General features: G+C 34.1%; 1 protein-coding gene across 6 annotated transcripts in view; it reads right to left on the reverse strand.

Annotated features, from left to right (window-relative positions):
* AKAP9 (A-kinase anchoring protein 9) overlaps nucleotides 1-26,057 on the reverse strand; it is a 105,729-nt gene that overhangs the window by 56,461 nt on the left and 23,211 nt on the right. For 4 of the 6 annotated variants that reach the window (XM_056486066.1, XM_056486062.1, XM_056486064.1 and 1 more), the window contains exons 2-8: nucleotides 21,369-21,623; nucleotides 14,417-14,461; nucleotides 8,357-8,410; nucleotides 7,779-7,949; nucleotides 5,300-5,455; nucleotides 4,189-4,386; nucleotides 1,078-3,522 (exon numbers count right to left, since the gene is read on the reverse strand). In XM_056486066.1, coding sequence (XP_056342041.1) covers nucleotides 1,078-3,522; nucleotides 4,189-4,386; nucleotides 5,300-5,455; nucleotides 7,779-7,949; nucleotides 8,357-8,410; nucleotides 14,417-14,461; nucleotides 21,369-21,623 — 3,324 coding nt within the window. The remainder of the gene's footprint in view (nucleotides 1-1,077; nucleotides 3,523-4,188; nucleotides 4,387-5,299; nucleotides 5,456-7,778; nucleotides 7,950-8,356; nucleotides 8,411-14,416; nucleotides 14,462-21,368; nucleotides 21,624-26,057) is intronic. The other 2 variants (XM_056486065.1, XM_056486067.1) reach the window with 2 other exon arrangements.

Consider the following 26,057-nt stretch of genomic DNA (forward strand, 5'->3'; position numbering starts at 1 on the left):
TCTAGACCACAATGATTTTTAGTTGTATGGGAGGAAATTGTAAGACCCTTATCACAGCCTTATAAAAACAAACCAACCAACCAATCAAACAAACAAAAAAGCCTAAACTAAACCATTACAAAGCTAAAGCTCTTTTTCATAATCTTCATAATCTCACAACTCTTTCCAATGTGGCTTTGCTTGTGGTTTTATTTCTTAGGAAGTGAATGAACTACAATGCAATACTAGACAGTTGGTGGTATTAGTTCACTGTTAGGTTGACTTTTAGAACACAGAAAAAAGCTTAAAAATAGTAGAAGTCTGCTTAACATCTATTTCCACAGAACACTTAGTTGCATACACCTTGCAGAAGGCTACTGAACTTCACCAGCATATATAAATTTATATATAGATTTATGATTCCACCATCTAATCAAATACTGGTAACTCAGTACTTAGCTATTTATATTGACAAATAAGAATCCTTTCCATGTTACCTACAATTAATTTACAATACCAAGAAATACAAGCAAAATTGAGCCAGCAAAATTTTAGAGAATAGCTAGAATCACACGATATGCATTCTCATTATCATATCCAGATACATTTCTTAGAAAGTGATAACCACATAAATAACAAAAAATGTGGTCATGTAATTTTAGTATATCCCAAGCTTGATATTTTAAAAGTTTGGTCAAAGATGACTGATGAAATTTCATTATTTTTCATACTGTTTGAATGAGTACTTAGAGAACTGAAAAAGTAATCATAGAATAAAAAATTATTATATCCCCTCAAGTGAGTGAAATGCTGCATCAAAATATGAAGTGCTCTGGTAGTCTTCTTACAATTTTGTTGTTGCTGTTAATTTATTTAAATGCAAGGGAAGAGTATTTTTTTCACTCAAAAAGTCTCCTTAAACACATTGACTATGCTTATAATTCTGATCATTCATGTAACCCCTTTCAACCACTCACACACACACACACCTATAGCTCAAAGCAGCCAACTGGAAAGAATGTGATGCAAATATTCAAGTGTAAGCTTCAACAAATTTTCATAATTAAAGTATTTTCTATATTGTTTTATGTCACATACCTGTTCTGATTTTAAGGCATCCACTTGCTGCTGAAGGTTACTTTCACTCTGTGGAGTGGATGCTAACGCTGTTTCTTCTGTCAGCCTGTCTGGCATCCCATGCAAATGTTCCTCAACAGACTGGTGTTCTGGTTTCAGCATTTGCTGGACCTCCTTCCTTTTTGTTACCTGATGGCTGCAGTCTTTACCAGAACTTAGATTACCTCTTGAATTTATTCCTTCATCAGCTTTACTCCTTGAACCAGGGGATTTATTCCTACTTTCAGAGGCTGGAGTAGCAGTCTTTTGAGATTTTCCTTTAGAGCACTTTTTCCTAGAGTCATTACTGCTACTATTTGTTCTCTGAACATGACTAATTGTGACTTCTAGTTCTTTACATTTTACTAGAATTTGCTCTTTCTCATCTTTTAAGGATTTGACTTTTTCATTTAAATGACAGATTTCCATATCCTTTGACTTTAACTGTTCAGAGAGGTCAGAAAGTCTCAGGGATAATTCTACTTTCTCACGCTGAGTAACCTGAAGCTTTTCCATAAGTTCTGTTGCATCTTTCTCAACAACCTCTCCAGCCTCAAATATATCTTCCCTGGACACCCTTTTTTCTTTACTCTCTCCAAAACCAGAAGGTTTAGTTTTAAATGAAACTGGTCTATTGCTTTGTAAGTGGCAGATTTTTTCATTCAATGCTTTGAGTTTGCTTTTATATTCAGCTTCTTGCTTTTTCTTGTTCTCTTCTAACTCAGTTTTTTCCTTCAGAAGACTTCCACATTCTTTCTGCAGTTCTTTATAACTAGCTTCAAGTTTTTTCTCAGTCAATGAAAAGGCACTCTTCTGCCTTTCAGTATCCTCTTGGAGGATAATGTTTTGGTTTTTAAGTTGCTCATTTTCAGTAATCAGCTTTTCTATTCTTTTCTGCAAGTCCAAAATTTCTGTCTTAGAGCTAATACCACTGTTATGAAGTATGTTTTCTTCAGAGCATACCAACATATTTTTTAATTTCTCTTCCAGAGCTTTATTTTCCCCCCTAAGAATATTGTTTTGTGTTTCTAGTTCTGAACATTTTTTTTTAAGGGTATCTTCCCTCTCCTTCATTTGTTCCTGCATCAACTCAGTCTTAAGCTGCAGCTCTTGTATTTCTTGTTCAAGGGTACCTTTCTCTTTTTCCTCTTGCCTAAGCACTTCAATTTCTTTCTCCAGTTCATGGATTTGTAGTGTCATTTCTTCAGATTTAGAATTTACAATAGACTGCTGTAAATCTTTCAGGTTCGTAATCTCTAAAATCAGCTGATTTTGCTTTGTGATTAAGTTGTCCTTTTCATATTGCATGGCTTCTATCTTTTGACTCATTTCATTCTGTACTTCATCTAATTGCTGTTTATGCTGCATATTCAAGTTGTGTTTAAGGCTTTCCATGTTCACCATGTGCTCTTTCTCTAAGTCTTCTTTAAGCCTGGAAAGTTCTTCTTCATGACTAAACAGAAGATTTGTCCTCAGTCTCTCTAATTCTGCTTCTTGAGATTCTGCCATCCTGTCCAAAACTGCATCCTTCTCTCTTTCTAGCATTTCAAGTTTTATTTTGTAATTTGTGATTTCTGCCTCATGTTTTAATTCCAAATCCTTCCTAAATTCAGAGGCAGAAGCCAGTTGAGTTTTTAAATCTTCAATCACAGACTGGTATTTTTCAGCTTCATTTAATCTACATTCCATATCCACTACAGTTTGCTTGGCTCTTTGAACCTGCTCTCTTGAAAAATTCAGTTCTTGAAGAAGATCTTCAATTCTAGTTTGTTGAAGAGACTTCTCTGTTGCAATAACTTCCATCTGTTGTGACAATTCTTGCTTTATTTTTTCCCTTTCCTTATCAGCATCCTGCAATTTCATATTTAATTCATTAATTTTAATATTCATTAAATGCATTTGATCTTTATTAACATTTTCATTAAAACACAGACTTGAAGTTTGCTCCAATTCTACTTTTTGTTGCAAAAGACACCGTTCTATTTCCACTGCATGCTGCTTAATTAATTCTTGCTTCATTTGTACAATCTGCTGGCCATGCATTTCATCTAATTCAGCCTGAAGTTGTGCCAGTCTCCTTTGTGTTTCTAATTCCATTCTTTGCACAATGTCAGCTTCAGACTGGCTGTCTTTATAACATCGTTTCTGCAGCTCTTCCACAGTTCCCATTAATTGTTTTATTTCATCAGAACATTTTCTTTCTTTCTGTTTGTAGGTGGTAAGTTCAGCTTTCATATTACTTATCTGCTGGTTCCTTAGTGAAATCTCTTCTTTCAATTCTTCAAGTAATTTGCTGACATCTGATAGTTTTTCCTTTAGCTGAAGCGAATTTTTTTCTTCTTTTCCAAGTTTTGCTTCCAGCTCTTCAACTAATGCTTCTTTTTCTTGTAATTTACTCAAATCTTCTCCCTCTTTTCTCTGTTTTTCCTTAAAAAAATGAGGAAAACCATGTACTTATTTTCAGCTAATTATCCGAACATGTAAGAAAATTTACAGACTTAGCCATTTAGCCTTTCTTAGAAGCTAGAAAGCCTATGGTAGTTATAAAACATAAATATATATATTTTTGTTGACCTCATTTGGAGGTTTCCTGTACCCTTGGAATAACTGAGAAACTCCACCCCACCCATGTCATCATGCCCCTCCCCTATTCTTTCCAACCCCTAGTGTCTCTATCACTTTTTATAATATTTGAATTTTTTAGGTGGTTTTAAAATGTTTTCCATTAAGGATAATAAAAAAGTACACAAAGGAAAAAATTCATTCTTTGCTTAATGCAGAAAAGAATGTTCAAGCAGGTAATTTAATTTTTTTTTTCTAAAATAATGTCATGTATTGAAGATGTTTTAACATATGAAACATAGTTTCATAATTTGCTCTATATATTTCTACAACTTTTAAAAAATAATACATAATAGTGCCATAAAAATTTCAGTTTTAAATTATATACATATTATATGTTAGTTAACAGAAACAATGTCAAAAACTTAATGCAGTACATTCATTATCTGTGCTTTGGCTTTTCTATTTCAAAGGAATTACAAAATCCTGAAAAACGTTTAGGAAAAGAGATCTTTATAGTAAGGAACATACCAGTTCATATGTCCTGATTGTCTCTTGAAGATGTGTAATCTGCACTTCAAATTCTTCATTCTTTTTTTGATAATTCTTAAGCAGACATTCTTGTTCTTCTAGCTGCTGCTGATGTGAAAGTATTTGTTGCTTGGCTTGCAATAAATCAGCAGCTGTGCAACTATGGCTGCTGTTCCTTAGGGCTTCACTTGCCTGCAACTTGAATTTTAAAGAAATAAAACCTAAAATACATCCAAGTTTTTCAGAAACAGCTTGCACTACATACAGAAATAGTGATCTTTATTTTCTTCTTCCACGCCACAAGCCCAAAGATTTCTAAGTTATTTTGGAAGAAGTCAAACACCCTTATTCCTTTGGGATAATCAATCAATAAAAAGGTATTTCATATTAACTAAATATTCATGGTGAGCTAACACAGAACAGTAGTGTCTCAGATACATCAATATGTAGTAAAACTAACTAGTTGCAGCTATGGAGCCCATAATCAGATTTTTAATAATAAAATCTCAGGCTTCAGAATATAATCCACTTGAAGCTCAAAATAAGCTATATAATGTACTTAAACAGCATGAAATACTACAATATTCAACTGCAACACTAAGGTGTAATCTGTGTGCCTGTGGCACCTCAATGCTTTTGAGAAGAAATGTCTTTCTGAAGCTTCACTTTCTTATTTACACGACCTTTTAATAACACCACAAAGGAAGCTTTTATCCAAAACTATAAGGACTGGAGTGTGAAGCTATGGCCCATGGAAGCTGATGGCTGGATATTTTGATTTCAAAGGGAACATTCCTGCCCAAAGCTCTGAGAATTGCCTACGTGATTTTTCCCTAGGATAACTGCCATAATTTAGTGTTTATCAGAAGGTATTACCACATAATAGGAAAGCAAACAGACTAATATTTACTATTTTATAGTTAATTATTACAATAAAACAAGTACTATGGCAACAACTGTAGGACCAGGAAAATGACTGCTAATCTATGCTAAGAGGCTGATTCTAGAAAAATGCACAAAAAATTTTTCTGCAGGAAGTAGCTACTTATGGAGTCTCCAAAGTAACACCTATTGTCAAACCCAGATAAATGTTAGTAGCTGTAAAACTTACATGTTGAAACTGAATTTGTAGTTTTTGACTTTGCTCAGTAAGCTCCAAGAACTCCCTCATGGTTTCATCCTTTTCTTTCCGTGCCTGCTGTAGGTTAGTAGTGAGTTGAGTGATAATGTCATCTCTTTTTTTGATAGCAGCTTCAAATTCTTGCAGCTGTAAAAGATAAAATTTAAACTATTAATGCACAGGAAAACCACAGTCAAAAAATACCACCTAATTTTAGTTGAGTAGGAATAAGTCATCCCTAACCTCTCTGTTTAAAAGGTGTCTCACTAGTAGAGCTTTTATATTTTAACAAACTCTTCTTGTAAAAATTTTAGAAACAGAGTTTTTAACAAGTTATTCTGTTAACAAGTAACAAAATCTGAACTTTTAAGAAGGTCTATTAGTTAAATATATAACTTGCTTTTAAAATAAAGTGTGGCCACATAAACAAACCATCATAAAGGAAGCAGAATATCTACTAAGAGTGTTTCAGCAGCTTTGTACAACTACTCATGTTCACACACTTTTCCCACAATAAATGCAAGTTATATCATCTCACACTTGAAGTAAAACTAATATCATTAACTGTACTAAAGCATGTAATAGATACCATTAAGTATCCTACACTGTGAACCCAGGGAAATAATTCATAACTACATGAGAAAATCAGCTCAAGCTGCAAAATGGATACAGCATATTTAACAGACGAATCTTTTGTAATTTGTAATGAAGAAATTATAAGAGTACAAAAAAATTATTTGCCAACTGTTTTAATTTTTTAAAGGATTACAGTCAAGCAGTCAGAAATTCTACAATATTGATTGGCAATATTTTTATGTGCATTTATATAATCATGTATCAGTAGAAGGTTTCTTTCTCAATTTGAACTCACTTAAGGCTAGTGGAAGCCTCATCATATTGCAAATTTCTTAAACCATTAGTAATCTTCTGTAACTCTTTTGTTGTAATGTTCCCCAAAAAAACCTTCACCAAGTTATATGCTGAATCTTGCTCTTAACATGGTGATGCTTCCAGATAAAGTTCTTTTTAGAAAACTGGAGTCAACTCCAACTTTAAAAGCACAGGCCTAATGGAAATATTAAATGTTTGTTATAGTAGAGAAAATTAGGAACAGATCAGGAACTTAAGTGTACTACACCTTCACTTTTGCATCTGTTCAATGAAATTGAGTAAGTAAATATGTCAGTTCCAAAGCACATAATGTTATATAATTTCCAACTTTTCAAATTCAATCTCTGTTCTTGACAAACAGAACTACAGTACACAACTATCTTCCTCACTCCCCTTTTACAACTCTTTTGTTTCTTCTGAAAAATAAACCACATGCATTTCTCAACTGAGATACTATAGACTGTACCACAATCACACAAAAATAAACTGCAACTATAAAAATATTATTGTACCAAAGCCCAAAACCCGAAAATGCTCAAATCTGTTTTAATATATTTTTATTTTATTTTAAAAATAGTAATTATAGCCATTTAAAAAATGCAAACGTTTTCACTTTCTACTCTTTCAGAAAAAGTTAACAGTAGTTACAATCATTAGAAACAGTTATTTTCTTTATTGTGCTATAATTATGACTATTATGTTTAGCACAACAGATACGAGACACAATAATTAAAATTCAACACCAGACAAAGAAATAATAAACCACCTCTTGTGGGGCATCCACTTAACTGGTGCTATGGTAGATAAAATGACATCTATTATCACAAATAAAATACAAGTAACAATAACACAAATAATAATAATAAAACAGAGAAAATAACTGAATATTAGACCACTTTTTTTTTTTATTTTATGGTACTTTGCAAAAAAATAGCAAAATACAGTAACATGACCTGAATCCAAATTAGTAGAGAGACAAGTAAGACACAAAGCACAACAAAGTACTGACTTGAGTGCACTGCATCACTGGCTTAAACTGGAAGAATATTCCTTATTTTAAAATTTAAGTTTATATTTCAATGGTATTCTTAAAGTAAGAAATGCTTTCCTGTAAACCCAAATTATTAGGTGTTTTAAATTAGAACATTCTGACACTGTTGTTTTAATATTTCACACTGTGAAGTGTGACATAGAAATACATTTTGGTTCAGTTATATTATTCATTAGGGAGTAAAACCTGAGGATTTTTGATCTTGGAGGAACAGGAAGACATTAAATCTTTGCATAAGTAGAGAAGAATTAGGGCTTTCTTGAAGAAAATTGTCTTTCCATTCCTAATTTGAAGAAACTCACTGCAAAGACAATTCGAATTTTAGTCACAAAACATAGAGAAAAAGGAAATGCTGTTTAAAGTAATAGAATACATGGCATATGATTGAAAGAAATTGTGCAATTAATTCTATATGACACACTGAGTGCATTCTGAACAGCTACCATTAGGGTGAATTCTTTCCGCTGAGGCTCTGCATTTTGGCATATAACCAAATAGCAAGTAGAAAGCAACATAAGGTAATTATACCTGTTGCAATCCTTCTGTACCATAGGCTGCCCTCATTTCTTCTATTTCTCTGTTTAGTTCTTCAATGTCTTGTTGTTTCCCAGCCAGTTGATTCTCCATCACCTCTAGCTGTGCCTGTGAGTGCTGCATTCCACGCTCTGAATGAATGTCTCCAACTCCAAATTCTTCTTCCTAAATCAATCCAAGTTCCTTTACATGCCAATTTTTATGTTTTATCACAGTAAATAAAGTCAAGCATCAAATTCTATACCAAATGCCACCTTAGAACATTAACATACAATACAGCATCAAAGACCTTATTGCCATGGTAACCTTCTTTGTTAGTATAATTCACACCTTAAAAGCACTGACACAAAATGTTTCTGAGAGTTGTGCTCTACACCCTTAGTCTTAACAGATGGACTAAACTGATTTGCATTTCAAGTTTAATGATACACTATATTAATACAGCAAACAATGCAGATGCAGAGCACAGCATGCAAAACAAAGTATTAGTCAGCAACACAGATTTTGTACAAAACAAACTGAGGTGTTTAGTATTCTTCATTAGTATTCCGATTCAATTTGCAATACTGTACCCTGATTAAGTCTGCAGGTATAGCTGTTCTTGTCACAAAACTGCAACCATTTACCTGTATAAAGACAATTTCTAAATACATTATTTGAAATAATGCTTGATTTCTATCCCCCACTTACTTGAATTGTATGTGGCAATTTCTGCAGACCCATGGGAATTGTTACACTACGAAAATTTATTTTATTTGAATACAAAATAGCTTTCTATATAGCAAATTACATCAAAGTAAGCATAGATAAAAGGTTAAACATTCAAAATTGAAAAATAAATACTACTGCCTAAAAACAAAAACCTTATTACCAATGAACATCAAGAGAATACAAAGGAATTCAGATTTAAAGGTCAATGCAAAGCTTTAACTGTTAAATCATTAAAATACAGGCCTATTGTATTTAAAATTATATGCTTAATATTTTTATTTATTACTAAACATAGTTCTGCTCTCTGAAAGATTTTTATACACCACATCGCCTATCTCTTGATAGGTGATGAAAGGCAGTATCACAGACTTTCATCCTCAATTTGAGGGAATTTTGTGGAATTGAAAAAGAGCAAAAATTATACATTTGCCATAAGACATTTGAAAATAAATCCTCTTTCACTCACCTAACACTGCAAGTCCTTTCAGCTTCTATGAGAATTTTGATTCTACTGACTGTACAAACCAAAACCAGCAAATCTCCAAAAGGCAAGCACGAGGCAAAGCATAGGTAAGTTATAGGCAAAAAAAAAAAAAAAATCCAAATGAACATCCTGTGTACACATGAGTAATGATCAAACAGACAGGCAGACTTTTAAAACAGCAGACCAATGTTCAAAAATGAGAAAGCAAGAACAGGCTGCATTTCTCCTCAGAGGTCATCATTACATCAGAGCCTGAAACAAAAATAATGGTACTAGAAATGGAAAGGCATCATAGTATTTCAGATCCAAATGCTATGTTTAAATCAAAAAAAGAAGCCGTACTGCTCAGATGTCTGCCATAGCCTAGATCAGGTCTTACTTACGAATAACTATCATGCCTGAGCAAATTGATATATGCACTGCTAAAAATGGGATCAATAGAGTCACTGAATTTGTATTAGGCGAATGAATAAATCTGCACTAGAGAATCTGCAGAGCTGACACAGTGCCCTTTCAACTTCTGATTTTCTCAGAAAAAGGAAGACACCACAGAGATTACTTCCCTAGTTTAGAAGGAATAAAGAAAATTGCAGCAAAAGCACACAACTCATCAAGGCACTATGTATCATTTGTGTATTGCCAGATGTTTGCTCTGCGTTCAGACACACAAATGCCTACACAGCGCCTGGCACCAACAGCTTTATTCAGATTCTGGCACATGTCCCAGACTAAAAACACTAGTAGTTTAATAGAAACTATTATGAAATTCTTCCTTTCCCCTTTGTAACTCCCATTTTACTTAGGCTTAATTGGTAAAGATACAGTGTACAATCACTGTAATCTACCACAGTGAATACACTTCTCTTCCCATGAATCATGGCTATGTGCAACTATCAAAGACACTATAACAAGAGCTAATAGGAAAGGCACAAAAGTCTAATCTCATTAGCTGTTCCAGACAGCTCAGCAGCTGAAAATTCTACAAAAGACTTTTAACTTATAAAAAGGATTTTGCTATACACATTCAAATCAACAGTCTGGAAGGTCAGAAATCTTGCTCCATGCCATGGGAGCGTAAGAGCGTAATTCTTTGACATCACACAAGTGATGCACACAGTAACATGGTATCTATGCTGTTTCTCATCTGATACCTTCTTCTTTCAAATGCCTTATGTCTTCTGGCAAAGTGCAAGTGAAAACATGACAAGGCAGCAAATTGCACTGTAATCCGTGAAAAAAACCCCAGCCAAACAGCCACAGCAGGGTGCTGTGCTGAGGGAAACCTTAGGAGCAACCTGGTAACCTCTGATATGACAAATTCTACTGTGTAAGAGCAGACAGACAGTGGGTAATGAGTTATTAGCTTCAAAATATTTTAATTTGAAATTAATTTTTCATTTATCTGAAAGATATTAATTCAGTAGTTCAGATGCCAACTTGAGTGTTAGTAGGTGGCTAAAGAAGGCCTGCAGGACTCCTGTGTTTTGACTTATGCTCCCAGTGATTTACACATTTAGAGATCTTCTGCAAGTCTACAAAGGCTCTTAATGCTGATTCTTATAATTTCTTCTTTAAAAGCTTTGCAGTTCACCTTTAAAACTGAAACATTCTTATGCCTTAATTACTAATGATGTGTTTAGTTACATACCGAAGGAAACAATTAAACATTGAAAGAATCAAACCACATACCATTTTAACATAATGGAACCAAGAATTAACAAGAGCTCTGGACAAAATTGCATGAGCAAATAATCACAACATAAAAATAGATTAAATTTTACAATACATTACTCAACTATCACAGTTTTGGTGAACCAAACGATATGAAACAAGTGAAGGTTATGGAAGTCTCTCAAAGGACATTCTTTCTGATTGTTCTTCCTCCCTTGCATTTTCAAAATAATTCACAGAAATATTATTTAGCATTATAAAGTAAGATACAATCTGTAGTCTATTGGCTAAAATTAAAGGTTTCATTTCTATTGCATATGTTAATACATATGCTTAAGGCAAATGAAATTAATCTTCCTTCTGAGAAACACAAGGAAAACCAACTTTCACCACTGAATTAAGGCAGTGATTCATGACAAATGCCACCAGAGGTCAGGATTACATTTATGAAATCACTGTACGCTATCTAACATTCCTTAGACCTTAGAAGACCTGAAATAGTATCTTAAAAATAGTAGTAATATACAATGTGTAACTACTTACAATATTAATACCATTACTTCAGAGATTTCCCTCTATAAATAATAAATTCATGCTCAGCATAAATCAATACATATTGTTCTTCTTAAAATACTTGTTTGATTTGGTAGCTGAAGTATCTGAAACAGATTAACAATTTTACCTCATGTTTTCTTTCCCCTCTACCCTCTCTTGTACATTTTGATGTACAAGATTTTTGATGTACAGATTCCTTCCTAAAAATGAATATTTAGACCTTGAACACTGCTTGTCAACGTTCTTAGCCTCTCCTCAATTTTCTAATTATGTGTCACAACTGACTATATGAAACTTAGCTAAAATTAGCAATTAGGTCAACTTGGGAAAATGAATTTCAGCATATTTTGGGGGTTTTGCAGGGGAGGGTTTATACACCATAAACAAAAACTATTTTCAGTTTGTGATGAAAAAAGTTACAATCCTGTAACTAAGGTTAGTAACTTCTGGAGAACCATTGATGATTTTTTAAAATATCATGGTTTAATATATTTTTCTATATAGTAACAGAACAGCAATAGGTTTCTTTATGTAAGATTGAGGCATAGAATGTCATTGAAATTTATAAAAACAAGCAACTTTCTAGACTTCATATTAACCATCTTTTCAGAGATATACTCTTCAAATTGGAAAGAGAGTCAAGAAGAGGAAAAAAAAGTCAGGTGGAACAGTTTTTCAGTTATACCATAAAACTGAGGCATATGGGAAATGTATGGGAGTAACTTTACCTTACACATTATAAAATCCCCCAAAATTTCCAACTCTCGGAAAAAGCCTAACTTCCCTTAGTTCTGAGTTCAAACCATAACCTTCAATAGCTAACCACCATAAAAATTTAAGACTAAGCAGGCATCATTGCTGCTCACACTGAGGAATTTGTCCCAAAAGACAAGCTGGTCATTTTACCAGTCTTTAGTCAGCTACTACTTTGACAGTGTAGGTATTAGAAAGGTGGCTGAGCAGAACTGAACAAAAGACTGTCTTTACAATAAATTTCCTTCAATGCAAGAATTCTTATATAAACATATCTTCAGTTTTGCTTAGGTAAGTGTATTGCCTTTTAATTTTGTGTCTGATAAGTCTCCTAAAGAGGTAAATACCTTATCACTTAATTTTATCAATTCCTCAAGAGAAGGGGCTGAAGAATTAACACCATCTGATTTAATTTACCAATGAAAACATAACAAACTATTTACAACCTATTTGAAGCACGACAACCACAATTCAGCTTAATTTCTGGCAAATAATGTATATGAAAAAACCTTAAGTTCAGTATTTTATATATCTGTATAATTATGCTGCTACAGACAAAATTTAATTTATTCTCATCTTCTTGAACTGAAAAGGCTCCATTTTACTTACGGAGTGCCCATGAACGGAAGCAGAGCTTAATAATAAAAGTAACATTACAGGTGATATGAAACATACTGAAAAATCACCTTCTAAAATATCTGCATTCCTAAATGTGAGGTCTCCTCATTTCAGAGACCAACTAATTGTAATGAACTGGAATTAAAAAGAGTTTATTAGAAAAGATGGCAAATCTGACTACTTGAGCTTGTTCTTCACCAGAGCCAGCAACATGCTACTATTCACAAGTTTTGTGTTGCCTATTTATGTCTTAGAAAACAACTCTCAGCAAAGTAAAAAGTCTCGTTGCAGGAATGAGAACTGCCTAGTAATGCATCTGTCATTGCACTATTAAGGAAATCCATAATTTTTAAAGGGATATTCAGACTGCAATTCTATTCTTCTATGTCTTCAGTATCTGAAAAACTGTTCCCTAATATCCTCTGCAGGTTATCTGTGGAAATCTTTGAAGAATGAAGTGTTTAGATGTGAAACTTCATGTTAAAATGAGAGCTTTAAATGCAACTGAAACTGAAGCCCAAAAGACTAAAATCAGAACACATCCACTATTACCACGAGGTATTATGCCAGATGTTTTCTGTATCCTGTTGCCCTGTGCAAAGACATGTTTTCTTTAGTTTTTGTAATCCGTCTCCAGCACTGCTTCCTACTCCCTCAGAAGTGATCAGAATTTCATCCATATTTCATTATATATGTAATATGTCCCACTTGTCAAAATACAAGAATATCAATGACACTTTCAACTGTTTTCAATGGTTCATTCTTCACATACTGCAAATTCCATTGAAAAGTAATCACATACCATGGTGATACATATTCTAAAAAGGTGCACTACAGTCATGGCAGTTCTTCAAAAGCATGTCTGCTACACTCCTCATGGCAAACAGCAATGAGATTCATTTGATTTACTTCACCCCCTCTTACTTATTGTCAAGCTTAAGATTCTGGGTGTGTTTGTTCTAAAATGTTTATCACAGAGAACTGCAAAATAAACTCCAGACTGTCCCTACTCAAAGTGATTGTTTGAGACATGAAGAATTAGATTTTCAAGCTAAAACCAATTCTTACTGTATTCAGATGTTCCATGACTACTTCTTGCTGGGATGTTCTTGATCAACATTTATGCATGAGGTAGTTTACTCCTTACAAACATAACTGTTTTATCTGACAGGACCCAAGTTCCAGAGACTCAACTACCCTTCAATGTGACAGAGATGAGCTGCAGTTGCCAATGTGTAGGCTGACTCTCGCTAGCAGCTAAGCCCCCACTCCAATCACTCACCCCCCACCAGCAGGGTGGAGGAGAGAACTGGAAGGGCAAAGGCAACTAAAATTCAAGGGCTCAGATACAGTCATCTTTATAAGTGAAAGAAAACAAACCAGCCAAACAACAAGCGATGCACAGACAATCATTCATCATCTCCCACCAGCAGACTGACACTCAGCCAGTCACTGAGGCTGCTTTGAAACCCATTAAAATGTAATTGACTTTTTAAATAGTCTCTCTCAGAAAATTAGTAGAGATTATGCATAGCCACTACTCCCAAGGCAATCCAAAACATCAATATGACCTTAAGGATGACACTGCTACAACAGCTTATGTATATACTGCATTATTTGTTTAGAGTAGCCATCCCATTATGGAGTTGACATAATACTTGTTTTAATGGTACATTGATCATACAGTAGTAACATGCAACAAATTTGTCCACAATATCACATCTGCTCTTTCATTCCTTCTCCTTTTGAAAAACTATGCACAGTATTGCAGCAAATATGTAACACAGTATTGCAGCAAATATGTAAAGAAAAGCTAGGAAAAGCATTACTACAGTCTTACCTCAGAACTGTAATCTTCTACTGTGGTGGAAATTTCACTTTCCGGCTAAAATAAAATATTGAAATATTTACAATGATAGCACTGTAAAATTACAAAACAAGACATTTTATATTTAACAGTATTTGGTAACACCAAGGTGTACATTAATTTGATGAGTATATATACAGCAATGGTCCCCTTCACTTCCTGGAAATCCCAGCTTTAATAAAATCACTTTGCTGTTCAACTATAATCACAGAAACACTACAATTATATGATAAAATCTTCAAACAACTACAGGGGCAAAACAATATTTTGGAAATTGAACTTAATTTTCTGGGGTTTATTTTCGTTTTTTTAAAAAGAAGTACCATGAAAAGAACTTGTCTCTGCTATATCAATTTTACCTAATTAGGAACTTTGATGGCTTGAGAACACAATCTTATATAGAACATCACTTTCATACATGCAAGACTTTTGATGTTGACTAGAACATCAAACAAAGGGTATTGTTTTATGTACAGAGTGCACAACATTACCTTAAAATATTTGTTTGGAAGTTAAAATTCACACAGTGCATGTAATTTTAAAAAATAAAAACAGGTGCACCTGAAAAACAAGACATGAACTGAAACAGAAATCAAAATTACGTTTTAAAACTCTAAGGTGGCAAAAGTGTTTCTGCTATGGAATACAAAATTAGTATTTTAAAATATTTCATTTTCACAGAAATATATTTTATTCATATTATTTATATGAATATTTGTATATGTATATGTGAAAATAATTCTCTAATTTTTTAATGGCAATTTGGCCAGATATGATACTTTTTAAAAAGTTAATATATTGCTGGTCCTTTCTGAATATCAATCTAAAATAATTTTTTAAAAAAAGCCTAAAACATTTTTTACAAAATTGTCAAAAACACATAGTGCTCCATCAGTTTACATGAACAGTATCTGTTAGCAGCATAGATAATCTTTGTAAAATGTCAACTTCAGTCCTGGATCTAGATAGTTCTTTGTATGTGAAAACCAAGTATTTTTGCCAAGGGATTCTATGATTTTAAGGACAAAAAGATGGCCAAATGAATTCCAGTTAAGTACATCATCTCCTATGCTAAGGAGATCATACAAACCCTGCTAAAAACCAGTTAAAGAGAATTAAATCCTATGAGCTCACACACTAGACCAAAGACTGTAAGACTTCATGTTATTCATTCACTGTCAGAATCTGTAACAAGTAGTCAACATTTTATAGGCAGTCATCTTGCCCTCCAAGCAGCTATATTACTTCCTAGGACCTGACCAACTTTATTTCAAAATCCAGTTTCTTCCATTATCAAGCCACTTGTTCTGTATGCTTCAATTCTTCCTTGGTCAACAAAAGTAAACAGGTTTTACATAGCTCATTTGAGTGACAGCAGTTCAGTTTGAAAGGAAATAATTTAAAAAAATTTTCACTACATCCTCCTAGCAACACATAATCTTTTGACAGGATAATGCCAAGAATTTATCAGTTCTCTCAATGCTTCATGGAATTTGAAACAGATACTTGTTACATCCTCACAGTTATTGTGCATGCATTCTATTAACTACATTCCACAGCATTTTCTTGCAGCAAATAGTTACTCTCTTCTGGCAAAATACTCTAAAGCCTTATTTTCTTCACTGAAATTGTAGTTGATTGTTAAAATACACTGAAGAGACACCTCAAAGACTCTTTATAGGTAACTATCTCCATCAATTCTGCATCAAAGATGGAACCTTTAATGGTAACAGTATTCAGAATATTTTAAAAAGTTCATCTATACACTTCAGAGGAAATACTGCAAGACGATACCAAAAAAAGGAGTTTCAGCCTGTGGAATACAGCCGACCCATTTCAGAGTAACTTGTTTCTCTATACAGTTAAGTGCTGCTCAAAAGTCATGTTCTTGGACACTGGACACCCAACAATATCACAGGATTCACAAAAGAACCCATAAACAAAACTGGCCATAAAAAATGAAAAAATATTCTCATATTTCTTTGGAAAACTTCGATAGGTGACAATAAAACATTTTGCAAGAACCGACATCCAGTACTAAACTACTTGAAATGCAATGGATGATGGTATAGGCTGAATATTCATGGAACATAATTCTACCTGAAGGAATCCACTGACCCTTTTTATGACCTCAGTGAAAACTGTCACAAAAATGTAACTAGAAAAGGCTGAATTAATTCTTAACCAGGTTATTTTGACTTTGCCATTTTCAGATGGGTTTCTAGCAATTCACAGAGGACCACAAGTAAGCCTAACTAAGGAGATTGTGACTAGAAGTGAGGAAAAGAGAATGTAAACAGAATATCCCAGACATAAAACCCTCTCTTTAGGTCATCCTGAACCTTAATACCAGGCCTTTAATACTTGTAGAACATTCTGAATGTGAAGAGCTATTCTTCTATATTGCCTTATCATGTCTTCCTTAGTTGCTAATATCAAAACCATTAAATTCAATTCCCTGGTAATTTACCCAAACTATAACCAAATTTAAACCGAGTGCATTTTAGTGGAGATAAACCACTGCCAAACCTGAACATAACCTGCTTTGAGGGACTGAACTCTGCAGTGTGTAAACTTCTGATGGTATTCAGAAAACAGTGGTAACCTAAGCATTCAATTAGGTTTCTGTTCTTTGGTAACATGGCTATATAAATGTTTAATCTAAAATTAAATACTCTGTAATTGCAGAGACCATTCTCCAATACAGGTAATTTCTGTGCCAGTAAATCTATTATGTATCAGTATTTACAGAGATAAAGGAAGACATAATACCAGAGGCTGTTTTATGAATTGAAGAAAATTGGCAAGTTATCCTGGCAATTTTCTGGCCAGATGGTGAATAGAAAGAATTACTAGCTTCAATCAGAACCATATACTACTCAGAATTTATTACCTTTTCTTGTGGCACTGGCTTTATTATTGAATAGACTACCTCCAAGCATTTGCTTTTCTCCATTCTTCAATTTCAAAACATATTTCAATAGATGCTATAGTATCTGAAGTAACTGGGCTAATTTTTACTTCATTTGATTGATTTATCCATTTTTTTTTCAATTCCTCCACCCTACTGTACACCCCAGAATAGCTCTTTTCTAGTCAAAGCCTTTAGCTGCTCTTTGCTTTCATGCTTCCATCACAGGAATGTCTTACCACATGCACCACTTACATCTTTTCTCACTGAGGCAATCTGTTTCTCCATACTGCTTACACACTTTCTTATTTCTCTCACTTTTCTTCATCAAGAGTCCTACCCAGGGTCTCCTTCTTAAATCACTTGCTGATCCTTGTCTGTCAAAATCTCAGACACTAACAAATAGAATACCTTCTAGAAATGAAACAATGAACATAGAACCATAAACTTTACCACATACTTCAGCTAACAGTTAGGCTAGCCTAAAACTATTACCAAAAGGATTTGTTCTTTGAAAAACAAAAGATGAGTTGCTAATCCAACCTTAGTCAATTAGTAGGTATTCTTCATCACAGAACTTGGAACTTTTCTTTTCTAAGAAGCTTTGTATAATTGCTTTTACTACCCAGGTGACTCAAGGACAGTTTTACTGTTACACTTTTTCTTTTGCTTTCCTGGTATTAGGACATTCTTGCAAAGCAGTGTGTTCCAATCCATAGTTTCAAGACTTCCCAGAAAAGGTGATCTCAGCAACTATTTACCCTAGAAGCAACTGTTGCTTTCTTCTATTTTTAGTTGTAGAAGTCACAAAAAGAAGAAATCCTATACCCAAGACTTTAATTGATTCCAGTTCATTTTATAATGTGGTCTAGGTTATTTTTACTTCTATATCAAAAAGGATACTATGAATGGCAATACCTAAAGATATCAGGGTGCAAAGGAATAAAGACAAAAAATATTCTCTTTGTGAAAACAAGACAAAAAGCATTCAACATGAAACAAGAGACTTTCACCAATAAATACTATGAACTGGCATTTCTCTAAGATATCTTGTAAATTGTTCCAATTTCCAATTCACTCCAACAGTGGATGGAAAAATTTAGAGATTACAAATAAGTTCAGACGAAAGGCAAAATGTAATGGCTAAACAATGATAGTTCTTACAGAGTTGTTCCAATTAGTTTCTGCAACTGGAGGGAATTCAGAGGGAACACAGAAGGAAAAAAACCAAGAGGAAATGGATGACTGCAAAAAAAACTCTTTGTATTCTAAACACTTTTGTCCTCTCTGAAAAAAAAATCCTCTGCTTCACAAGGGAAATAAGCTCCCAGAGGAGTATCACAATTTCACTTCCTGATATTCATATTGAGTAAGAGAACCCTTTTTTACTTGTATTTGGACATGCTAATTCCACTGAGGACTTGAAATCATCCTAGAAGAACTGCAGGGAGATAAACTTCTACCCACAAAACTACCACAGAGGAGCCCAGCCAAGATTTTTAGATAGGCAGTACAGTCAGATGTTCTGAGTCTATATTTTGTGGTACAGAAAGAAAAATTCTAAATACCAGTTCCAGTAAAAGATGAAATAAGTATATAAAATCAAAGTCTAGCTAGAAAATGATCCCACATAATGCTTCCAGTAATCCTGTCTCACTCTTCTGACACAGCAACCTACGACGACTTAATGCTGGGTGAAAAAGCAAACAGCTCAAAGCTGTAATTCTCCACTGCAGAGATTAGCCTGAAACTGCCTATTACACTGGCTGCCATTTCAACCCAGCAAGCTCCAATCCAATTACTGTAATACAGGCTCTCTGTCCAAATCATTGCACTTGTAAGACTAAAACCAGTAAATTATGAGATTCACTGACACACTTTCAGAGTTTTTCCTCCTCTATTAATACTTCGAAGACTTTAGCAATCACCTTCCAACTGCAAAACACTGATTATTTATTTAAGTAATATAAACAAGGAGGCTACAGGCTACATTTAACAAAGAAAAATGCAAATGCTCTCCCAATTGGGAGCAGGGTGGTTTGGTTTTTTTTTTCTGTGGAAGTGAATACTGGTTTAAAAGTCACAAAATAACTCAACAGAGTCAAATTACAAATTTACATTACTCTAATGCTTATTCTTTTAAAGCTATATTTTAAAAAAGAAACAAACCAACAAACCACCTCCCCCCAAGAAACCAGAAACTCCAGTGCATCTCCATATCTATTTATTTAAACAAAGGATAAGTTGCTTTGGGAGTAAGACAGACCTCATAAAAATCACACCCCATCTTAAGAATGTATCTATGTGTACAACCTTTAGCAACTGCAGTGTAGATATTTTTTCCATTTCTAAAATCATCTATGTCTTATACTGTATGTATTTAGAGGCCAACACAGGCCACTTTGACCAACCTGATCTAATTAGACCCGCTTTGAGCACAGGATTGGACTAGATGACCTCAAAGGTCCCTTTTAACTGAAGTTATTCTATGACTGTACTTTACCCTGTTTCTCCAGCTGTAGTAGAGATATTTATCCTAACAAAAGAAATACACTAGCAGAATCCATCTCCAGCTTCAAAATATATTTGATCAAGGAAATTACTTCATATAGTCCTCATATTTATGTAGACTATTGCATTATTAAAACAACAGTTTAAGTGAATCTCTCTGAATACCTCTCTTCCCTAGCAGCCCTATCTTGATTAATTCCATAAACTACATCTTTCTCTTTTCCTAGGAGGCAAAAAAGTCATATCTTCATCTTTGAAAATAGTCATTGTGTTACCAAATTTCTTATCTCCTCCAGGAAAATCTGAGTTGAACAGTTTTATTGAGTTACTACAGTTTTGAAGCCCTGACATGAGCTTTCTAAGAATTAAAAGCTACATATTAAAGCCACAAGGTTCAAAATATGTAGTGTATTGATATTTTGATATATATTGATATATATTGAAATACATTTATATATTGATATATATTGATACATATATTATTAATATATATAATCTAGTGTATTATAGGCTTAAAACTGTAAAATAAATTGATTGATTACTTTTCATTTGCATGTATGACTTAGTCTGCCTGCCCCTCCATCATGGTAAGTTTGGGAGTTTTTTTAGCAAAAATGCAAAAACCTTTCAAAAAGTATAATTTCTCAGTTAATCCTCAGTTGCTGAGAATTCAGTAATGGAGATGGTTACAAATGGTCTATCCCAGTACAAGACTGGCAAATTAAAATGCAGAGCATTCACCTGTTCCACATCTCTCAAAAATTACTGTATTCATCCTCACAGAGTTTGGAATCTGCATTGAGATGCTTCCTCAGAATGCCACTTGTGTCATTTCAGAAGCACTGGTTTCATGAAAGGAGTAAGTTATTCTGTAAATAAAATCAGCCGTTCTTGTCCCTTCTATCTATAATGGCATTGCATGAATTCATGCCCACCCAGAACTAAACTGGACTGCCAGTGTATGTCACACAGCATGTTCCAAACTTCCCAGAGCATGTACTTTCAACCAACAGCAATTAGGATTACATTTCATTAAATAGTAAGAGTAGAATAACTGTTCATCAATCTCTTAAATCACCCAGTTCTCAGTAGTGATTTCTAAATTCATTCCTTGTCCTCATTAACAATTTGAGTGACTCAAATTATATCATGAATACAAGAAAGATGTTTAGTTTTGACTTTTGGTGTAGCCATAGGTGCAGAGATCAAAAATGCACTCCAATTTCCAACTTCTAATAAAACAAAATTAATTTATGCACATTAAAGGAGTATAGATGTACAAACACACTTTCCATACTCTACAGGGAACTGACGACAATAAAAAAATGACACCAGCAGGCAGGTAGAAAGTGTCTTCTCTGGACACTCTAAGTCAGACAGATGAAGAAAAGAAATAGTGTGCAAAATCTCATCCAATTCCTTTATTCCCACTCTCAAAATGAATGGATTATCTTATGCCCACTCACCCCCAAAGTGACTGTTTATAGCCTGAGACAAACTTACCTCAATGGTGTAAGCCTGGGTGTGTTTGATAATTTCTCCACTATGCAAAGTCCTGATAATAGCAAAGTCAGCAGTGGCAGCTGCTCCCCTTCGACTGCTGCATGTGGATATTTCATCACCTCGAGATTGATCAGTTTCAATCCCATCTTGTATTGATTCTTCATCTTTGATGTTTGCTGTTTTCTTCTTCTTTTTCTGCTTCTTTGATCCATTTTGACCATCAGTTTGCGCCTTCCGCTGCCTAAATTGGGCAAGCTGTATAGAAGACAAAATCTTGTTAAAGGTGAAAGTTTTCCTCTTTATTACTAATGACATCCTCTACAAAGACTTATCCACTATTCTACATAAAGCTTCAAACTAATCACTGCTGAAAACAAGCTGGAAGTTAATGTTGCGTGTGAGACAGACCGAGATTATTTGTCCATTTACATACTTTGCTTTAACAAAATCTTAAATGTAAACCAACATTCAGTTAAGTAATTCCTTTACAGTTGCATACTCGCAAGTTAGTGTTCCACAGACTGATACCTAAAAATCAAAACATTCAAAGGTAAAAGTACAAATGTCATTATAAAGGACAAATGCAATTAAATAATCTGATTTCATTTTTCAGTTTCATAAAAACCTTAAAATAATTCACAGAAATTTCTTTATATTTTTATTTCTGAGACAGATAAAAGCAAACTTCTCTTCCAGCAAGTACATAAATAAACAATGCTTTTAAAAAAGTTAACACAAAAAACTGATCCGGCTACTGAAAACATAAAGAAATAGCAAAGTATCAAAAGACGTATTAAGAGAATACCCTAAAACCAAAAAGTGAGCAAATTACAGAGACACACTACCTTGTAGCAAAACATGCTGATGAACAAAAAGTCACAGGTGAGCCAGGCACACAGTTTAAAAACCAATTAGTATGTAAGCTATTCAAATACGGTAAGACACTGCCTTTTGAAGAGCTTATCACTTTTAATCACTTTACAGTGGTTTACACAAGAAAATCCATTTAAAATATTTTTTTCTTAACAAGAACAGAATTTTTGTTCAAACAAGAAAAGCAAAGCACATAGGGGTTTACCAATTAAAATTCAAAACTAAAAAGATCTTATCAATAAAATCTGAAAACAAGAATCATTACTTTCCAATTGAAGCATCCAACATTAAGTGCTGCAATACATTTCATAATTGTAGCTCCAATGTAAAGCATACAAATAAAAACCCTAAAGCTTTAAACGTTCAACATCAACCAATACTCAAATATCATGTTTTTTTAAATAAATATGCTACAATTGTTAGAAAACAAATATAGAAATGACAATATATTTGCTCATGATATTCACCAGTCGAGAAAGCCAGGCTTCCATCCAGCTTCTTCAGGAACATCCAAACTGGACAGGACACACGGATCCCCCTTCCCAGTCACCGTTTGGTTACAGTGCACGATGTCACCTGAAGGGTTTCTAGTTCTCATCTGGCTCCAAGAAAGCTGAGAAGCCCCAGTCTAAATGCATCACTGAGAGATCAGCTCTGACTTGTGGCTGGTCTACACTTTTGTCCCTTTATTTGTATTTGTGGGTTTCTTCAGCCTCCTCTCCTTTCTTAGGACGACGCACAGCTTGGCATATGGCTCCTGCTCTGTTTACAGTAGGAGGACCCGAACATTTGCTGCTCACCTAAGTACTTAATGCTTACCTCCTCCCTACTACTTTTCTAATTAGTTCAACTTTGTGATTTTTTTTCTATTTTTAAAATATGTATCTTTTGTTATTTCACAAAAAATCCATTAAATCACAAAAATTCTAAACAGGAAAAGAAAGAATAGTCTCCTTCTATGTCAAAGTTTTAGAGAAAAAAACCACCCCAAAACAGCCAACCAACCACCCTCAAACCCAACTGAAGAGAGATTCAGTTTCTCAAAATTATTTACTTCCTCAAAAATGGGAAGGGTAAAGCTTCCAGTTGTTCCCTTAAGATATTACTACATTCTCCTAAAACTGTAAATTTATCTCAACAAAATTTTTTTAGTTTATCCAAAAGAAAAGCAGAATTTGTTGAAATGTCCCAATGACAGAAAGCAAAGAACCTGACTTTGAATGTAACTACTGAGAGATTTTGCTTTTTTAATGCTTTATTTCTAAGTAATAAATGAAATGTAGTGCCACTGGTCAAGAACTCTCTTCCCCAACTTGATTGAAACCTTCTGTAATGGAAAGTTAAGTTGGCTTTTTTAAAGCAGCTTTACAGTCTTTATTTGTCTACAAAATTAGACGTGCAGCTCAAGGACAAATGAATTACTTCTTGTCTCTCCTCAAGTATTTTGCATATTTTAACCGAAGCATCTGGGCATGCCAGATTTCCCTCCTTTCAAAATTAAGTTTTCAACTTTCACTTCTTCAGAATTAACAGATTAAAATCTACCATGGCAGTTATAAGCAGATCCTATTTTTTTTTCTATTTAAAACAGTGATGAAGATGAGCACATATGAAAGCTAAACATATGTGAAAATTAAAATGTTACATTTTTGTATTACACAAGTTCTCAAATGACAAATTCTGTATGAGGATCTGGGGTTTGGAAATAACTGCACTAGTAGTGATGGATGCATGCACAAATCATAGCACTTTTAACCCCACACATTCAGGTACACACAGAACTGTCTGACTACTAATGCAACGTATCTTTAAATTCATATTTTTTATCTAATTTTAAAACTATAAATAAGAGAAGCTATAAATAAGAGAAGTGGCACAGCAAAAAGCTACTGCTGACCAAAGATTGTGTGATGCTCACATCAAAACAGGGGAGTCTCAGACACTGAATTCCCTCTCATGAACTACAGTCAAGGATCTATCATTGTTCCAATGACAAGCAGGGAAAAGTCCACCAGCAGTCATGGGAGCCAAGGAAAACAAATTCTTTAGAACTAAAATTTTCAATTAAAAAGAAAAATACTCCCAGATTTTGTATTTAAAGAAAAACAGATTTTTCCAGCATGAACAAAATGTGAAACAAATACACACTTACACAATGTCTTATCCTTTCTTCTAGGCACACCAGCTTAATTATGCCACAACTAAGCCTGTGGAGAACTTAATGCTGCTTCCATCAGTTCTGAATCTGCAGTTTTGAAACAATTCAAAGTCTCTGCCAAGTTACAAAAATTGCAAGCAAGAGCCCAGTATGTAAACACAGGAGGCAAAGAAACAGAAGCTGAAGGATGCAAAGGAACAGAAGGTGAAGGACACTCAGAACAGGGTCTCTGCATTGATACCCCTCTGAGATCCAAGAGAGAACGAGCACCTTACCCTGGGAAAGCATCAGGAACACAGTCAGCCATGATCCACTTAACAATATGTTTTTAGCACACATGAAAACCAATCCAGAGCATTTTTACCACTATTCACCTATCTGTCAAGATGTTGCTTCCAGCTTCTCCCATCATGCTGATAAGACCTTGTTTGGATCCTGCCAGCAATACTGAATCCTGTTAAAAATTTCATCTGTACTTTTCAGTAGTGAAGAACAATTGATTTTGCTCCTTGACTCACAGCTTTTGCAACGAAATAAACTAACAACTTACAATTCCCAGCTCACAGGTTTTTTCAAGTCCTGCTTCTGGGCAAAAAAACAATACTCTTGGAAAAAGGCATGTTCACTTCATAGCACTTAGAAAAAATAAATTATTGTCTGCAATATTTCTATCAAATACCCAGTGTACAATGAAATGAGAATGAAAATATGTTTCTTTCCTTTTAATGCATATAAAGGAACAATAAAATTGTGCAGGAAGAATTACTTGTTTACTTCCAGAGTTTCAGAAGTGCCATTTACAACAACTACTCAGCTTTCAATCAGTTTGAAGAATGGGAAATTGATATTAACACTAAATTCTGTTGCAAGATGTTGTCTCTTAAAAACAGAAAAACACTGAGAGTCACCAGACTACAAGAGAGCAGCATGCAGACTGATAATGGGTATACTTTTCAAAATAATTTCCCACAGTAAAAGAACAACTGAATAGAAGAACTCAGGTATTTAGATAATATATGCAATTATCCAGTTCTAATTATTCCTACTAATGAATCTCAAACCAACATGCTAGCACCAATTCCCACATCACAGACTGCACCAAAATTACCAACTCCTTCATACAACATTATCTTCAATTTTAATTGCCAGTATCTTCCAACTGGCAGAAAGTCAGAAACGCAGAGAAGAATCAATCGCTATTAGGAACTAAATACTCTTGAGACAGAAGGAAACTAACTTGCAGAGTGGAGGGGATTACTTGTGTAAATCATGTCAGTTATGATAGTTAATGTACTGCTATAATTACAACAGCAGCATTATTGATTTTTCCAGCTACCTTCAGCAGGTTCTGACCTTTGCTGGTACTTGTGCCAGCAATCTGGATTGTTGGGTTACACTGTCCATTGATTAGCTTCAAATATGGTCTGACTGAACTGTTTCTAGAGTGAAAGTCCTTGGTAAAATAAAATTTGGCACCAACAGAATGCAAAACTTAATCTCTTAAGCACTTAAAAAAAAGTCTGAACAAAAACTGAATATTTAATCACTGTCTATATATCAGCAGAAGACAGTATTTTAAAAAAGCCCTGAAAATCAATGAAGCTACTTTTCTAAAGCATCAATAGCTATATTTTTAGTTCACATGTTTAAAAGACTTT

Source organism: Oenanthe melanoleuca, chromosome 2, assembly GCF_029582105.1.
Source record: "Oenanthe melanoleuca isolate GR-GAL-2019-014 chromosome 2, OMel1.0, whole genome shotgun sequence".
NCBI lineage: Eukaryota > Metazoa > Chordata > Aves > Passeriformes > Muscicapidae > Oenanthe > Oenanthe melanoleuca.